This window comes from Mastigoproctus giganteus, chromosome 1 (assembly GCF_048544385.1).
Source record: "Mastigoproctus giganteus isolate SK-2022 chromosome 1, ASM4854438v1, whole genome shotgun sequence".
Taxonomy (NCBI): domain Eukaryota; kingdom Metazoa; phylum Arthropoda; class Arachnida; order Uropygi; family Thelyphonidae; genus Mastigoproctus; species Mastigoproctus giganteus.
Window position 1 is genome coordinate 267260693 of NC_143575.1, and position 20232 is coordinate 267280924.

Below are 20232 nucleotides of genomic sequence, written 5' to 3' on the forward strand. Positions count from 1 at the left end.
AAATATCGTGGGAATAGATTATAAAATGTGAAGTAAAGACAAGACTTCTGTGAAAAAACAATCACAAAATTTCAAATCACAGGGCTTGTCTTATTGAAAAATAGGCAGTACAGAAAAGCTTCCACCATCTTAAAGTAGGATCCAATAACTGTTATCCAAAAATCACTGCAAATGAGGCATATGAAAAGATTTAACAATGGCTACCCCTTGAAATGCATATATCAAAACTTATTCAATTTCCGACATTATTTAATTTTTAGAGAAATATTAATTGTAATAATTCAAACACTATTCCATAAAATTATAAGAGGAAAATTATTTTCTGTTCTAGAATGGACTTGGTTTTTTTTTTTTTTTTTTTTGATTTGGTAGTTGTTGGTGCATCGGCTTCTGTGGCCATATTGCACCTCCCAAGGTTTTTGCAGTACTTTGATCCAAGCCCGAGGCGGGAATCGAACCCGCGACCTTTGGGTTGCCGGGCAGGTACTTTACCCACTCGGCTAGCCCGGTCGGCCAAAGAATGGACTTGGTAACAAATATAGATCCAGCATTCTAAATTAATACAATTCCATCAAAAATAACAATTTGAACAAAATTTTTCATTCCTTAGATGAGAACAACCTACTATAATATTAAAGGGGGACAAAACAAAACTTAAAAGTAAACTATTATAGAAGTAGGATAGGATGGATGCTCAGTTGCAGATCAAATCACCAAACAAAGTAAATATGAAAAAAAAAATAATAATAAATAAATAATAAAAAAAATAATAAGCGTGGGGGGGGGGGGAGAGATTCTTCAATTTTGAGGCATTATCATAAAATATTAAAATTGATTTTAGAAGACTTCTGGATCAGCTAGTGTATAATCTTGCTACCTCTCCTCTGCCAGATAGTCACTGGAAGGAGTCCAAGTAGTGTGTGGGGGGGGGGGGGGGCATTGTCGAGGCCACGTTACGTCAAGGATCTCGGTATATTCTTACCATGTGCATGCCACCATCCCAAAATTTCATTACTTTACACACCATGAATTGACAACCTAATGCAGTGAGCTTATCTGCTAAAAGATCTAAACCTCCCAAATACTTCGTAGTTCATTTCACAAATATATGTGGTCTCGATTCTAATCTCAACGATGTCCATTTCCACTTCCAGTCAGCCAAACCCCATGTACTTTTTCTGACACAATCTCGGTTATCGGTTGATTCAACTACTGCTCATCTCAGTTGCCCAAACTATTCGTTGTACGATTCCTTTTACTTCAAAAGTGGTACTTGTGCATATGTCTGTTCCGATATCCCTCATCAGAGACTTGGTAATTTGGAATCTCCTCTGACTTAAAATCTCTCTACCTCATTGTATCAAATTCATCTGTTGTCTCAACCGTCCTCCCAACTCCACTAATCACTTGGAGCTCTTTGACTTCCTCTCTTTGCAACTTGACTTTCTATTTATTATTATTTTTTTCTTAAGAGCATTGGCAACTAAGACCATATTGCTCCAGGGACATGCGGTAGTCATTCCCTGACCTTTCTGCATCCTCCGTATTTGGTGGTCGAGGGCTCGAACCCCGTTCTAATCAAGAAGCATGTGTTACACACTGCTCCTCCTGCCCACCTGGCTACAAAGACACCATACTTTACTTTCTCCAGTCCAACTTTCCTAACAGTGAGGTAATATTCCCTGGTGATTTTAATGTTCACAACTCCAGTTGGTTACAGCCAACACGCTTGATCATTTGCTCACAAACAACTCTTCTAAGTACACCGAAGTGAGTGGTTCTTCAGGTACCTTAGATCACAACTTGGTGATTGTCTTTTCACCGATGGAGCCTTTATCTCATGGCTATTCCAAACTTTGTATTGTTTGGCATTAGAAGAATGCAAAATGGATGACCTGCGAGATTTGTTTTCTTCTTTCCCTGGGTGGGTTACTGTTTTAAAACTTCTGATGTCAACATTTGCTCAGAACATGTCAGTGAAATTATGCTTGTAGGAATAGAGTCCTTTATCCCACACTCCACTTTAAAATCTCGTCCTTTATCTAAACCCTTGGTTTTCCAATAAATGTGCTAAGGCTGTTCAAGAGAAGAACGTTGCATATCGTAATTGGCTTGTTTCCAATTCTTCAGTTTCATTTTCTGGCTACACCAAAGCTTGCAACAATTGTAAAGCAGTTATTAATCAGTCCAAACTAGATTATGAACAGGCTAAGAGTAGAAAACTTGATTCTTGCCCTAATGGTAGCCGATATTCTAGTCTCTTGCCAAAGCTATTGGCCGCAACTTTTGCCCATCTCTGCTACCACTGTCAAAACCAGATGGTTCTGTTGTCACTTCAGCCAAGGATAAAGCTGACCTGCTAACATCCCATTTTCCTTCCAACTCATTTATTAATGATCTTGGAAAAACACCTCCTACTATTCCCAACACACCCCATTCAATGCCTCCTGTGGTCTTCCGTCAAAAGGAAGTCAGAAGGATTTTGACAAAACTTGATGCGGGGAAAACTCCAGGTCCTCATGGTATTTCTCCAATTGTTCTTAAAACATGCTTGCCCCCTTTTTTCACTTTCTTATTCCAAAGGTGTTTTTCCTTCTGCTTGGAAATTTGCTCATATCCAGCCAGTTCCTAAAAAAGGGTGACAAATTCCTTCCGTCCAATTATCGTCCCATTGCTATTTCTACTCTTTCTAAAGTAATGGAGAAATCAATTAACTCTTAAACTACCTAGAAACCTTCCGTCTGATCATCAACGATCGCCAGTATGGATTCCGTGTGTCGATCCACTGGTGATAATCTGGCTTATGTTACCCATTTATGGACGAATTCAATGGAAAAGTTCGATAAAACACAAGCAGTTGCTCTTGACATCTCAAAGGCTTTCGATCGTGTCTGGCATAAAGGTCTTCTGAACAAGCTTCCATCTTATGGTTTGCCAACTGTTTTTTGTAATTGGTTATCCAGTTTTCTCTCTGATCGCTCACTGAGGGTGATGATAGATCGTTTTCTGTATTCTAACTTCTCCACTAATTCTGGTGTCCCTCAAGGTTCAGTTCTTTTTCCCCCACTCTTTTTCTCTTGTATATTAATGACCTTCCATCGACTAGAAATCCTATCGATAGTTTTGCCGATGATAGCACATTACATTGCACTTTCCATTTTTGAGAAACCTTGCCCTGCTTGATCGGCTTCAACTTCTCGAATATCCACTACAAATTCCTCAAATTCCGATCTCCAGGTAATCCTCCAGTGGGGCAAAGACAACTTAGTTGACTTCAATCCTTCTATAACTCAGTCCTGCCTTATATCTCAAAAAGGATTCTTCTGCTCCTATGCTTATTTTTGATGACACTCTGATTTCTAGGCAATATATCTCTTTTGGGGATTATCCTGACTTCTAATCTCTCTTGGCACAAGCACATTACAAATATTGCTTCCTTGCATTTAAGAAACCAACATCCATTTACTGTACAACTTAAAATTCACAGAACCAACTTTTCATCTTCCTTGTTTATTCCTTCAACTGCCATTTTCTGGAACAACCTTCTTTCATATGTATTTCCTGAAAATTAGTCTACAGAAGCTGAAGTCTAATGTCAACAAATATCTTCTTTCGTCTTCTCGACCTCCAACCCAAGCACGGTACTAAGTACTATAGGTTCTAATACCTCTCATGTTTGGGGTTTTCATTATATAAAAAAAAAAAAAAAAAAAAAAAAAACTCAATTTAAGGACTTTTATATTAATATGGCTGGTCTTGCTAGATCAAAAAAATTATCACAGAAGAATGGATATGCAAATAGCATACACTAAGAAAACAACTAAAATCTAATCACATTAACTGTCACATATCTCCAGCATATCAAATTCTTTGAAATTTTAATGAGATCACATGCATTCTAGAACAGTTTTTTCAAGAGAAAAGAAACATCTGAGATAAAGTATATACAAACACCCAGAAAAAAAATCACTACGTGGTATTACCTCGACATTTTTGAGAGAGAGTGAAGATTGGAAACACTACACGTGAAATTTATCTTTGATAATATCTGGGAACAGTAACTTTGTACCTGGCCTTTTTAAATCAGAAGAGCCAAATTCATCAGTTTTTACTCACTTTATTTCACTTGAATACATTGTGTATGCATACAAAGAAAACAAGAATATTTATAAAGATTAGGCTTCTTAATTAATGATAACTTTGAGCCACACTGGTAATTCAGCAAATATTAGCATATATACTGTTCATGTTGCATGGTAACTAATGCCTTTTTAAATAACAACAAAGCAGGGGGGGGGGGTATATTTCCCACATACCAAAGATATGAAGCTAAGTTCAGTTCGTTTAACTTTGATATCTTTCAATTATTAAATGCAAGCATGCATTAATTAAAGGCTTTAAACTGAGTTATTACTCAGTCATTTGGCTATACATTGCACTGTTAATATACTGTGTATGTGTGTTATAATTATATATATATCTAGAGATCACGTCCCTGAGATCTTGGCATTTTATTCCATTCAGCTCATAGCTAATTAATTAAATTTCAAAATGGAATTTTATACATTCTACATCTACAACCACTGCTCCTTTTATTTCACAATTTGTGAGGTACTTTATTGACCATATATATATATATATATATTGATCATTTTGAAGCCCAACTAAATTTTTGAGATGCATAATAAAATTATTTGCTATATGTAATTTTCTTTGTTTCAAGTTCTGAATTGAAATATGGTAGTTAGATCTCTATAACCAGATTAAGTTGCTCATTAAAAAAAAAAAAAAAAAAAAATTATAAGCTATATGCTTTAGAGACAAAACAGTATTAGGAATGGAAAAAATTTAAGAATGAGGTTTAAGGGACACACATTTTTGCTTCATAACCATGCAAATGCATCTGAGATTCAGATGCTAATATTTGTTAAATACTGTCTTCCCAAAGAAACTATACCATATATTAAAAGAAAATATTAACTCACCATATCCAGGATCAGGTCCAGGCACGGGACCATAACCTCTGTCGTCACTATAGCTGCTTGTGTAACCCACTGCTGGTCCTGAAGCATACCCGCCTCTATAGTCTCTGTTATCTGGTGGCATTCCTCCACCCACTTTATTACCATAACCACCTCCATAATTGTCAGCAGGAGGATAGCTTGACTGATAATCTCTCATTCCACCACCTCCATATCCACCATCTCTACCACCTGCACCATATGAATCATAGCCTCCACCAGCTGGAGGAGGTGGAGGGGCATGAGGTGGAGGATAATCGCCAGCACCGCCACCACCACCCATTCCATAATTATAATCAGGGCTGTAAAAAATAAAAATAATGAATATTAGTAAAAAGAAATTCTAATAATGAAGCTAAAAAATAAAATTACCTTAGATACTTCAATGATTGGTTATCTACATCCCACGTATCTGGTCTATAGATTAATCATACATAATCAAGGAGTGCAAAGAGGGAATGTTTTCCTTTTTTGCATTATGATACCATTTCTTAAATAGTGAACTCCATTATCATAAATTCAACCTTAGTGAAAAGCCCCACTATAATATTATTAGCTCATTATAACACTATTAACTTGAATACATCAATAATATTTAAATTTTTAATTTTCTCAGCTAATGATTCACCAGCTGTACTATGAAAACCTGCAATACTATTTTATGATCCATACTCTTGCATTCTTCTTTTTGACAATCTGTATTACATTCGATATTACTTTGAGGAATAATGAGTATGGCATGCCAATTTTGATGTCATCATAAGCATTGGCTAACCTGGTATATTTTGCAGTACTACTTCCATTAGATGGTACATTATCCACATTGTTCAAGAGCAAATAATACTCCAAATTAACCAAACATTTCAGAAAAACTTTTGGCAAACTCTTGAATATTCGGACTAATGAATGTGCAATGGTATGGATAACCTACAAACATAATATTCCAAAATTATTTAACTCGCATTAGTTTTTTTGAAAAAAAAAAAAAAAAAAAAAAAAGAGGAGAGAGAAAAAACGCCGATAATTTTTGTCCCATTACTTGGAAGAACCACAAAGTTCACAGTTCAGTTCATAGAGAAGCAGTCTCACCAGCATTCAACAAATTCTTTGCATAACAAAAACAAAAAAAATATAATAATTTTTTTTTTTAAAATCACAGTTTCAATATGTCCATATTTAAAAAATCGAATTTCACTAAAATCCAAACATTTCTAGAAAAACTCCCACACCAGACTGAAATTAGAACAGAAACTCATCATGTTCTATGTCTTTTACTACCTGATGTGAATATTCTGTTTAAACAAAATTTGTGGCAATTTTACATTTGATTGTGATAACTTATACCCTACCACTTGCATAAATTTAAGTTACTTCTTTCGGTGGTTTCACTCTCAGCCAGGAATTTATTTATTACAACTAAAGTTAGACAATAATTGTTGATTGTTTCTTTGCAATTTTGACTTATTTAATAATTTCTCCAAATATCAAAACCACAAATCTTTTCCTGGATTTTATAATCCATTTTGTCCTTAAATATGACACCAAAAGAGTAAATGATTACTAACATTTTGAGAGACTCAGTACTTTCAAGCCCTAACAATGATAATTCAAGATAATTTATTATATTTTATGGCAATACAAAAAAATAAACTTACTTAGCTCCACCTCCATACCCATTTGAAGAATATGATGTATCCCAGCGGCCTCGCTTGGGTGGCGGACCACCACCTCCAGGTTGAGGTCCACCAGGTGGAGGTCTTCCATAAGGAACATCCTTTGCTGCTCCTAAATTAAGTTATAAACAGCTTTTCAGTCATTTTCGGGGAGGACACACATACACACTTAACCTCTATTAAATATTTCACATGGAATTTTGTAATTACAAATTAATTATTCATCTAAAAACATCTATCATTGAAAAGTCTATGAATTATTTACAATCCAGATCGACTTCAAACATGCAAAAAGGCATGTCTAGCACAGCAATAACACATCAACTATCTGCTTGTAAATATATTAATATAAATCCTATATATATAATTATTTATAATTAATCTATTAATAATTATTCCCACTTATTAATAGAAATGTATAATCCTTCCATTATACAAGTTTGTTAAAATTAAAGCATCCCTATGTAGAGGGCTCTGGAGCGAGTTCTGATGCAAATAATGTTATTTGCACAGTTGTAAGTTATTGCCACAGCACCACTACTCAACTCTACTGTACTGTATAAAAGCAAAGCAGTCTCTTCAAAATCATACAGTAGATGTTTGCCTGCACTACAGTAGCAATGCCAACAATGTTGCAGGAAAAGGCGCTATCAGTGAAGCTGTACTATCAGAAAAGCAACAATGCAGCTATCAGAGAATTCAGGCGTCAGAAGCACATAAGGTGTGGACCTATGATTGTTTGTGCGAAATTTGAAGCGATAAGATATGTTGGTATTCAACCAGGTAGAAGTCGAAAACAAGTGGACTCCTCTCATGTTGAAGATGCTATGGCTGTCGTGGATTTATCAAGTCAATCTCCATGTGGTAGCACAAGTGTGCCGGCTGTTTCTCGTGAAGTGGACATGCCGTATTCCACTGTAAGGCTAGTAATGAGTCAGGTGTTACACTACTATCCTTACAAGATGCACATGCTACAGCAGCTAAAGCATAGTAATGCAGATATTCGTTTCACACACACACACACATTTAGATAATTTGGGCAGATGGGCTAAGAAGTGGCAACTGAAGTTTAACCTTGACAAATGCAAAGTACTGCATATGGGTAGAAGTAACCCCAGAGAAACGTACCAACTGTGTGGTACTACACTTAAGGTGGTAGAAAATGAAAAAGACCTGGGAGTAATTGTGCAGGTCATGGGGTTTTGTCAATGATATATAGGAATTTTGCTAGCAGGGAAAAGGAGGTGATTATCCCTCTGTATAAGGCAATGGTCAGGCCATGCCTTGAGTACTGTGTACAGGTCTGGAGGCCTCATTTCAGGAAGGATATAGATTTACTTGAGCGTGTACAGAGAAGGGCAACAAGATTGGTGAGGGGAATGAAGGGATCCTCTTACCAAGAGAGGCTTAAGTTCTGCAAATTGCAGTGGCTGGAGACTAGGCATCTGCGCGGTGATCTGATTGAGGTATATAAGGCCTTGAATGGGTTGAGCACGCTGAATTCCGATGGGATCCTTCCACTTGTTCAGATTACGAACCTAAGGGGGCATAAATTCAAATTAAGAAAAGACAGATGTAGAATAGATGTGCGGAAATTTGCCTTTAGCCAGCGGGTGGTTAATTGCTGGAACAAACTTCCATCTGTCGTGAAAGTTGATAGGTTGAATAAATTTAAGGAGGAACTGGACAGGCATTTGGAGGGAATGGTGTGATTTTTTTTTTTGGCTGATGCTGCATAAGCTCATACATTTGCTTTCTTGCATCACATGCCACTACTACTACTACTACTTCAGTTTCTGGCACAAATGACAGCGGATATCACTTGGCCATGGAACATCCTTTGGAGTGATGAAGCCCACTTCTGCTTAAATGGACAAGTGAATACGCACAATTGTTGCATTTGGGCAACAGAAAACTCTCAAGTTATCGAAGAGGTCCCGTTGCACTCTCCAAAAGTGACAGTGTGGTGTAGATTTACAGACACATCCATGATTGGGTCATTTTTTTGAACAGGTAACACCGAATGGACTCCGCACCTGTTCTGTCACTGGACAGCGACATTATGAAATGTAACTACTTGTGTCACCCTTATATCTGCCATAGGCTTCTGTGTCACCTGATAATTTATATGCATCCCATACATTTTTCTTCTCTGCCACGAGTCTCATTAGTTCATTTGACAACCATTTAGGCCTAAACCTTGAAAAATATTTCTTAATAGGTATGAAACGTTTAGTAGCTTCCACGATTAATTCCCTGAATGCTTCCCACTTAGAATTAGCTGTTGGTAACATCATCAGTTGGTCCCACTGTACAGAATTTAAAAACTGTCCGAGACCGCTGTAGTCACCTTTATGGAAGCAAAAACCCTTTCCTTTACCCCTGATGGTAATTATATCTTTAAGTAAATCCCATATCAGTACGCTGTGATCACTGCCACCTAGTAGTTCCTTTATCTGCAAATTCTTAATACATGAATTGATCACTGTTGATAACCGGATCAAGAGTATTACCCTTTCCGGTTGCCTCTCAAACATGCTGGTGTACAACAATATCACCCTTTGTGCCCTTAAAAGATGATATATGCTTCACAACACCATCAACATTTGCCCCTGGTCCTATTCCATCTATCCTTTTTACACAATATATTACTATTGTGGACCGCCTTTCTTAATGTCTTATCTAAGCAGTTTGAAAGAGATTTTGGTCTATAGTTGTGTGGATCTGTCTGAGTGTGTACTGCTGAACGGTATTTTTTGTTACTGCTGCACTGGGCATTTGATTTTTGGCTTCCTGATAGGCGACTTTTTGTTCTACTTTATATTTTGGAATTTTTTTTCACTATTTTCCACTTTCATCTATTACACGAAGTTTGCAGGCTCTGGGAATGTTTCAGCATAACACTCCATTTCAGTATGCGATTTGGACATGCAGCCAGGACAAACTATTTGCAAGTGATCAAATTTTTAGCATTTATAACATCTAACTGAATTAGGGATATAAGGTCTTACTATTGAAAGGTTAATTTGGAGTACCAAAAGTAAGTATGGTATTTCATGTTGGAATGAGCTCACCATCTTTTCTGATGATGCATTCAGCTTCCATGACTTTTTATTCTTGCAGCTCCTGGACGAGTTCATCCTCTGTGACATTTATCAGGATCCACTTTGCATTACTCTTTTTGATGTTTTTAGAGTTGCATATCAGGTAACTTGCATGGGTATACCACCAAAGTTTAAACAAGGACTCTGATTTCTTATGACTTATGGTTTCAATTAGATCATCAGATCTGTCTTTTCACCATTTTTGGCAAGCCTGCTGTATTTTCTACACAATTTTGTATCAGAAATGGAGATAGTGTACTCATACATTGGTTTGTTAAAGAGTGAATGATGAATGTCAGGCATTCCTGTTGCAGCATGTTTATACACAGTCTTTTCACCTGTGATGTGTCATCTTCAATTTCAGTTAAGTTGGAAGATGGGCATCTATGCTCAAGTGTAGGGAAGTTGTACTCCAGAGTTTGCTCCTTTTATCCCTGGGGGAAGGAATCAGGCCCACCACAGGGAGACAAGAGCAGTGCCTGGTGTGGCCAAGTGAAGATTAGTAATGATTAGTAGCTAATGAGAAAAAAGTATAAAGAAAGAATGGTTTTCCTATCTTGCTCTCTTCAAAAACTTTTTGAGAAAGTGCTGCTATAAAAAAAGGGGTTTTAATAAAAGTTGAAAATTAAAAGAACTAAAATTGGCTCTGGAAGAATCACTCAGTGTTCACACAGAAAAATCACTTAGTCACAGATCGCATGGCACCAAGGGCCTCTTCTGAATTGGCTTCTAAAATTTTCACTCTTTCTCTCTCTTCCAAACCAGCCAGCATACTTTTACCGTCCAATTTCACACTCACAGAACCAACTTTTATTCTTCCTGATTTACTTCTTCAACTTCTATTTTCTGGAACAACTTCCCTTCGCATGTATTTCCTGAAAATTACAATCTGTAGAAATTCAAGTCTAATGTACAGCACTAAGTAGTATAGATTCTATTGTCTTGTTCATCCATTCAGTACAGGGTGTACGCATGAAAGATGTTTTGTGTAAACATCTCTGATGACACCTACTAAATTTCGAACAGCTAGAACCGAAATCACGAACATGTAATTTATGCCCAAGCCCCCTACTTACTCTACCGAATCAGTGTTAGTGATAAATAGGATACACATGCCTGCTGCCTACTCTACTGAAATCAACATGGAAGAGATTAAGCCAATAGCCTAATTACCCATTTGATTATAGCCATTTGTTGAATAGTACGACTGCAACAATACAAGTATTTGTATTATTACAATTATACTATCATGTTACTCTGTCATGCTTTGTCGCAAATTACACATGCAGCACTAACGAGATCTGCAGGAAACGACAGTATCCAAGCATAATATGTTATCAAAACTAACCTGGCTCAGGATCTCAATGAGTACAAGAGCGAGGTGGTAATGCTGCACATTCCTTTTCACAATGAGGTAACAGAGATACTGTCGGAGGTGAAATATATCAAGATCTATGACAACGAAAAGCTCATACTTGATCATAAAGTGTATGAATCAGACTTGGACATTCACAACAATTGAAATATGTAAGACAACGATGACCCTGATGAAGCATGCGGTAATGACCTGCACAGCCTTGTAATGCGACTGCGAGAAGACCCCTTTTGAAACTTTTACAATCATCTAAACAGCGAGATGAATAAGGATCTAAAGCTCGCCATGCTCAACAGACTCAGCACAATTGCAAAGAAATGCAAAAAGATGACCAACGAGGACATACATGTAATTTGGAGTCTGTTATCTCCCAATCACGAACCAATTCAAATATTCTTGACCGACTCAGCTAGATGCAGAAAAACATTTATGATTCGCCTCCTGATGGAAATATACAACTGCTTCGGTAATACAGACAGATACTGTAATGCCTACATTACATGCGCTTCAACTGGTAAGGCTGAAGCACATGTAATGTAATGATCTTGTACGTGGTTTATGCCAGCTATGAGCACACTTGGATGCACTGCCCTCAAGATATCCATTCCTCTGGTTTCTGCCAAGGGTGACAATGGTTAGCCCAAAGCCACCTAAGGGGTATGTCCCGAATCAAACATTTTTCTGCAACCAGTTAGTTTATGCCAGCTCCGAGCACATCCAAGATCACCTCCTGTAATTCTTTGAGTAATCTTGCTGGCGAATCATAAACTGTAAAACGTTTATGATTTGCATCTTGATGGAAATATACAGCCGCTTCAGTAATACAGAAGGGTATTGTAACACCTACATTACATGCGCTTCAACTGGTAAGGCTGCCATTGCTATAGACAGAACTACTGTGCACAGTGCCCTCAAGATATCAATTTCACTGGTTACCAAAGGTTTCTGCTAAGGGTCAGCTAAGTGCTATACCCCGAATCATAATGTTTTTCCACAAAGAGCTGGTTTATGCCAGTTCTGAGCACATCCAAGATCACCTCCCATAATCCTTTATGTGACTCCTCTCCAGACTCCATTTTTCTTTGTTATGAAAGAGAAATGACAGCAAATGATGCCATTTCTGAGTCGCAAAAATTGAGACACATTGATTTTACTACTGTCTGAAATTTAATAGGTGCCACCTCCTAAAGATGTTTACACATAAAAAAAAGGCCCCCACTCTGTGGCTATGACCGTGTTTGGTATGGATATTTAATACCAAAAATCCTTCTGGTATTAAATATAGTAGTAGTTTTGCCAAAATTTTGTAGAACAATGAACAAATGCAGTTGCAAAAACTACTAGGTGAGGTTTATTCCAATGATTCTGAATTATTTTTTATGCATTTCAAATAAATATTGAATCAACACCAATAAATATAAAAATAACAATGTTATTTATTATTGTAATTTTATAAAATGTATATTATCACAAATTAAACCTTTTCCTATACAGAGTAGACAGAGAAAAGAACAATTTTAAATACTGATTTTCTGGATACCAGTGTGGCGGGGAAGATTGTGTCATCTGATATGCTTTTATCTATCATGTCATTCAGTAACCATGGAATGGTTACTGAATGACATGGAATGGCACATTATACACTCCATATTTTCTGTCAAGGAATTTTACAAAAACAGCAACAGCTATGAAGCTGCTTATCATTTATTTCGTATTCACTTTAAGTTTAAGCATCAAGATCCTTTTCTGCTCATTATAATAAAACAGAGATACATAATTTTGAAGAGACAGGTTCTACTCTCAAATAAGACTCCAAAGCATTTGCACATTGGCATGCACATTGAACTTCCAGCCTTATAAGGTACAGGCACTGCAAAAATTAAAACTTTGCAATCTCCTTACTTGTAATGCTTTTGCCAAGAAATGCTATCTCGAATGGATAATGATTAAGCTCAATTTCATCTATACAGTATTGTGAACAAACAAAAATTTTGTTATTGCCGTAAGAAAGCCCCTTCCAATTCCACTAGAAATTGGTGCACAAAGTGACTGGGTAACAGTGATGTAGAATTTCACCTCAAGGCATTATCCAGAGTTTTGAAGATGCTAGCAGAAGGAAAACAACTGACCTCGGACTACTCTGGCACATCATGGGAAACACGTAGAATATTAGAAGAATATGCCAGTGCAGTCAGAGGTCACCTTGAAATCATCTTCACAAATAATAAACAATAAATGAAAAATTACAAAAGGCATATTTGTAATGTGGCAAACACATTCTTTAATCATCTAGTTTTTAAAATTTTCCATTTCCCTGCCTCACCCTCTATATATTAGAAGATGTGTGTCTAATTAATATATCCTTCAAATATATCATGACCTATCCAAAAAACTGCAGGGAAACCAGAAAACATTTGGGTCTGACAGCACACTGCAGATTCATTTTAATGCCATAAATGCTGCCACACAAGCTAATGCTTAAAAAGCTTAACACATTAATTGCATTGAGACAAGTCATGTCTCCGGGAAATTAATATGTTAAAGCCAGCAAAATCTTGTATTATATTTTAATGCCATAAATGGCATTAAAAGCTAATGCTTAAAAAGCTTAACACATTAATTGCATTGAGACAAGTCATGTCTCCGGGAAATTAATATGTTAAAGCCAGCAAAATCTTGTACAGTAATACCCCGACTTACGCTACCCCGACTTACGCGAACTCGGAGTTACGCGGTTCTTGATTTTTTTCGTTTGGCAACGCTGCCGCCCACTGTTTTCAAGGTCGTTTTTCATATGTTATCGATATACGGTGCGACGGCGGAGAATGAGAGCGAAAGATGAACAAAATTCAACTTTGTTGCTTTTATGTTTTTTATATCAGTGAAGGGGAAACACATTTCACCATAATAACGTAAAAACCAACACAATTCCAGCTATCGCTATAATCGCAAATGCAATTAGATCGAGTTTACTACCAGTTTATAACAGATTTCACTAGCAGAAACGCAACTGGATTTTTATTGTTTTATGGTAGTAACCCCTAGAAATGTGAGTTGTTAATAGTGTATCTCTGCCTTTATGGTGTTGTTTATTCAGTTGCTACATGCGGGCAGCTTTGTTTATGCGTATCAAGCGTGCCTCCTCGTTTTGTAATTGTGCTTTATTCCCTAAAAATGAGTAAAATACTTAATTAAAAGGTGTGAAAAGGAAGCGTCCTGGTGAAGACACTGCAGATTCAGAGAGAAAAAGAAAAGCAATTATCGATAAACAGAGGCGGACTGGATCAAAAATTCTTACCCGGGAAAATTTATAGTGGCCTCATACTATGGTTTATGGCCAAAATCACACTGGCCCACCGGGGTTTCCCCGGTAAGGCTTATGGCCAGTCCACCTCTGTCGATAGAGAAAAAATATGAAATTGTGAAACGCTTTGAGCGAAATGAAAGACCATGTGATATTGCACGTGCTACAGGCCTAAATGAAGCAACGGCAAAAAGCACATGACAATTGCAAACTTGACAGGTTGAAAATTGAAAAGGGCTCAATTGTAAAGGGCTTAAAAATTTTAGAAAACATAGACTCCAACGAAGAACGCGTTATAGCTACAAAGCAAGGAATAAAAAAAATTATTAGCTTGCTACGAAGAAATTCTGTGTGAAAAAAAGAACGCGCTGTGTCGTCAGACGAATTTGTTAGATTTTATGAAGCCATCGACATCGAAATAACTTTTTTACGTAAGTCATTTGTTTTTTTTAATACATATTTTGTATTAATATGTATAAAGAACTGCAATTTTATTAATATTTTTCTTCTAAACTAGTGTTTTTGTTAGTCCTTGGTCCCAATTAAGCAAAATTTATATGTATTTATATGCAAAGTTGTACCCCGACTTACGCGATTTCGACTTACGCGATTTTTGTCGGACCCACCTATCGCGTAACTTCGGGGTATTACTGTATTATATTTTAATGCCATAAATGCTGCCACACAAGCTAATGCTTAAAAAGCTTAACACATTAATTGCATTGAGACAAGTCATGTCTCCGGGAAATTAATATGTTAAAGCCAGCAAAATCTTGTATTATTTCAAAATTTCCATTCACTGGAACGATACACAGGTAAACTAAAATGGAAATAGTGAAAGATTTTAAATACAGTAAACCCTCACTAATCCAGATCAAAACATGAAAACTTCTGTTCACAGTTGAGTACTTTGAAATACACATGGGTTTTAGGAAGGCAGATGAGTCACTCTTAGTGCACAAAGAGAGAAGGAACATTACTGTCTTGCGTGTTTTTCAGTATCATTGTTGACTCTGAGTCGGATAGATGTTATTGCTTATATCGCTTCATTTGCTCACTTCTTTATACATATACATAAGTTAATATATTTTATATAATTATGGGTTCTAAAGAATTGAAAAATTGAAATACAAAGAAAACAAATTAGTTTAACTATCATTAACAAGCTCAAAGTGATAGAACAACTTGAAAATTGTGTTCCTGGAAAAAAAATTGCTGAAGAATATGGTATATGGTACCATATGGTAACAACAGACTGTGTTAAATATTAAAAAACAAAAAGAATCTATTGACATTTGCTTTAAAATTCGATGCAGGGAGTGATAAAAGTAGTGCATCAGACAGACAATAAAAAAGCCAAAAGAACTGTTGCTGGAAGGAGCTGTATTTTAGTGGTATTCACAAATCAAACAAGTCGAATCAGTGTGCGATGCCAGCACCAGATAAACATATAAAAAGATAATACATTTATCTATCTATTGATGGATAAATGTACAGTTGGCTTTTTATAGTTTTTAAATAGACTTTACAGTGCTATTTTTTATTTATTTTCATCAGCACGACATATATATTTTATTTATTAAATTTTCCATTTATTTTCTTTCTAAGTTTTTGTTCTTTTAAGGATTCACTTTTGCTCCACTAATCTGGATTACAGCTTAATCCAGATGACACCCCCCCCCCAATCGATACGGATTAGCGAAGGTTTACTGCACTTCCATCAGTGCAAAGTAAAATCTGTCTTGAATTTCTTAAAGGCATAAAGAGAATTCCCAGATGGTTCATGATACTTCTTCAGTGGCTGAGGATGTATGGCTTTATAATGCAAAAAAGAGAACTCTATCACTGAAGTGATACTGGAAGTACCCCAAAATGTCACAATTACATATTCCTTTAAGAAATTAAAGACAAATTTTATTTTAATGCAGATCAAAGTACTTAAATTTTTGCTATTTTTCATAAATGTTTCTTTCCCAAAACATTTTTTTCAATGCAACTCTTCTGGCCTTAGCCACCTAAATCAATCTGCTGTAGAAATAAGATGCATCTGGGGTAATATTTCTAAGCTTCTAACAAATTCATCCATCTTATCGCAAATACGCATAACTAACAAAATAATCTTTATTAAAAAATACATATTAGGATTGTTTTCCATAGACATGGCAGGAAGAAAAAATTCAAAACATTTTCTTCCCAGGATTTATATATAAAATATACACTTAAAAACCTATGTAATAAATCATAAAGGAACTGGAGAAAATATTGTGTATGTACTTACCGCCCCTTCCCATTGGTCCACCTCTTGGACCTCCTCTTCCTGGAGGGCCTCCTCTCCCTGGACCACCCCTAGGTGGTCCACCACGGCCTGGACCTCCCCTCCCTGGACCTCTTCCTCTTGGCCCTCCACGAGGTGGTGGTGGTCCATTTTGTCCCATTGGTGGGCCGCCGCCACCACCACCACCTACTCCTACTCCTACTCCTCCTCCTCCTCTAGGACCACCTCGTCCACGCCCTGGTCCACCTCTAAAAAATCCAAATTCATATAATTCCATAAGTTAACTGCAGAATTATGCTTTTATTTTTGTAGTGTTTAGCTAAAAACTGACATTGGCATTAAGAGAATAGATTATACTTTCAAAAACAAGTTTAATTGCAGGAACTAACAGTGTCATAATGGAATAAAACAGACAAAAGTGTTTAAAACCATTCATACAAAATTTTGAAGTGCACTGCAAATTTGCCATAATGTGAGTATTGTTGGATGACTTGAACAACCTCTATTACTTTATTAGTAAAGCATGTACAGTCAGGCCTCATATAACATGCGTTTGCACTACATGAATTCGATCATACATGATTTATAAATAGGGTTTTGGTTTGGTTTTTTTTTTATGAGCATTAGCAACTAAGGCCATATTGCTCCGGGAATATAGGGGGGGCGTCATCCCTGACCTTTCTGCATCCTCTATATTTGGTGGCTCACGGGCTCGAACCCTGGTCTAATCAAGAAGCATGCGCTACGCACTGCTGCTCCCGCCCACAGAGATTTATAAATAGGGGAACAATATCGTATATAACACGAACTGAATTCGCTTATGCACAATTCCCCTTTGTGTTTACAAGAAATAGCAGTCGAACGTAGAATTGCCCCAACTGAACAATACGATAGCAATGAAGAGAAGATTCTGAAAATATATTTATGTTTTTTAAATCAGTGAAGGGGAAACGCATTTTACCATAATAACGTAAAAACCACACAATTCCAGCTATTGGTATTATCACAAATGCAATTAGATTGAGTTTACTACCAGTTTAAAACAGATTCCACTAGCAGAAATGCGACCGGAAATTGTTTTTATTGTTTTATGGTAGTAACCACCAGAAATGTGAGCTAGTGAGGTGCCTATTGTATCTCTACCTTTACGGTGTTGTTTATTCAGTTGCTACACGCGTGCAGCTTTGCTTATGTGTATCAAGTGTGCCACCTTATTTTGTAATTTGGAGATGTGATCACAATAACCGGCACTTACTGCATATATACACACAAGAAATATTTCCAAGTTTTACTATTGTGAGATATCATACCTTCCAGGAGGCCCACCTCTTCCTCGTCCAAAACCTGGGCCTCTACCAGGTCCACGACCCCTAGGCCCTCCACGGGGTCCCCCTCTTGCAGGTGGTGGCGGCGGCAGTGGTGGTCCAGCTCCTTCCATTATGCACTGCTGAAGAAGAAAATGTTGCACAATTTAAGACACAAATGTTTCATGATTTAAAAGAATTTTTACTAATTTATTTATTTATTTATTCAAATGGAAAATCTAGTCACTGTTATATATATATATATATATATATATATATATATATAAATAAAAAAAAACACTAATACGTGATGTTCTTAATGGTAAAATAAACACAAAAACTCAAGTACATTATGCTTAACTAATTGAAATTTAAGGTTTACATTCCGGAATTTCTTTGACCCCCATTTTCAAGACATGATTAATCCTGTGTTAGTCATGTGAGGTGAATTCAACCAAAGCCAATATTTCAGCAATTCATGCTCTTCACTCTATCCATACAGCTGAAACTCTTAGCAGCTGTTTTTGAAAATTTGATTTCTCCACTGAAAACTGAAGAAATGTTCTTAATTATCAAACAATTGTAAAAAAAAAATTCATGCATTAAGCTAAAACCTAATTATATGCGTATGTTGATTGACACTGTCACTTTCAGTTATTAACAGCAAGTTGCTTACTGCCTTCCTCCAAGTGGTAACACAAGCTTCATAATACTGGAACGCCATCTGAAACTGTTGATGCGCACATGTCACACTTCATGCAGCGAGAACTCATGACAGCCTATCATCCAACTGCAAGCATCTGTTGAAATGCATGGTTTTTAAATTTGTATTTCATTTGCTGACAGGTCTAAAGGGAGTTTTAATATCAAAAATTAATTTTAAAAATATGCTTTTAATATAAAAAACACTGAATCTTCACAGTTGTGTTCAAAAAAACATTGAAAATAAAGGTGAATAAAAAAAATTAACAATTTTTAATTATCTTCTGATTTTTCAAATGTAGGCACACTGGGCATTGAGTGACCCTGTGTGATTAGAGGAAGAACAACTGTTTTTGAGCCTGCAAACTGGCTAAATGGAAAAAAGAATAGAAATTTGATAAATTCTAGGAGCATAAATTATAGATTAACACATTAAAGTTTTAATGTGAAAAAAAAAAAAAAAAATAGCTTGTTGTGGTTATAGGTAGAATGAAAATGGATTACAAACCTATGAACTATGGCCTAAATATAACTTACCAACAAACTTTTCGTTTTTTTTTTTTTTTTGCCTGATGCTGTATAAGCTTGCTTTCTTGCATCATTTGCCGCTACTAATAAAATACATAATTAAAAGTAAATTTAATGAACTTTGGTTATGACACAGTATTATGTAGTTAGCCTTGAATAAAGTCACTGGCCAAAAAAATTTGGAAACCTTTTGCAGTGATGTCATCAAACTATTAAATCTGCAGTTGCAAATGTGTTGTTACATGGTATGATCACAAGTATCATAAATACTGACAAATATTGCTTTCTCTGAATCTAAAAAACTAGACCCACTCTCGGCATTACTTTTCTTCCAAAGTAATGGAACTCTACAAATCAGAACTCCACTTTACCATGGAATATTGTTCCCATATCTGGGGTGATGCCCTCAAAACCTCTCTCAAGCTCCTAGGTTCCATTCAAAAGAGGACAGTTAGGTTAATTAATAACATTTCTCGGTCTCTCCACTTTGTCTTATAGACATTCTACAGATTTCTGCTGAGTGCCTTTTTTATAGATAGTTCCATGGGCACTGTTCTTCTGAATTGGCTTCTATAATTCCCTGTCTCTTCCAAACCAGTCCGAACACTTGCTGCAACCTTTTATTGTCCGACTTCAAACTCACAAAACCAGCCTTCCTCATTTATTCATTCAACTTCTGTTTTCTGGAACAACCTTTCTTCATACATATTTTTCCTGAAAATTAATCTACAGAAATTCAAGTCAAGTTCAACAAAGTGTCTTCTTCCATCTCCTCAACCTTCAACCCATGCACCGTATGGAAAACCCCAAATGCAAGAGATATTAGAACCTATAGTACTAAGCACTATGAGTTCTACCACCTTTTGTGTTTGGGGGTTTAATTAAAAAAAAAAAGGGGGGGGGAGCAGTTTGTCCAGTGATCTTCTGAAGGACCATTTAGCTAAAA

At 36.4% G+C, this 20232-nt stretch overlaps 1 protein-coding gene across 3 annotated transcripts in view; it reads right to left on the bottom strand.

Annotated features, from left to right (window-relative positions):
* LOC150091952 (uncharacterized) overlaps positions 1 to 20232 on the bottom strand; it is a 64104-nt gene that overhangs the window by 41253 nt on the left and 2619 nt on the right. For 2 of the 3 annotated variants that reach the window (XR_016547193.1, XM_090377514.1), the window contains exons 2-5: positions 18063 to 18199; positions 16756 to 17000; positions 6677 to 6806; positions 4986 to 5323 (exon numbers count right to left, since the gene is read on the bottom strand). Coding sequence is in view for 2 of the 3 variants with exons in the window: in XM_090377514.1 (XP_090233640.1) it covers positions 4986 to 5323; positions 6677 to 6806; positions 16756 to 17000; positions 18063 to 18190 (841 nt within the window). In the remaining variant the exon portion in view is untranslated. The remainder of the gene's footprint in view (positions 1 to 4985; positions 5324 to 6676; positions 6807 to 16755; positions 17001 to 18062; positions 18200 to 20232) is intronic. The other variant, XM_090377522.1, reaches the window with a different exon arrangement.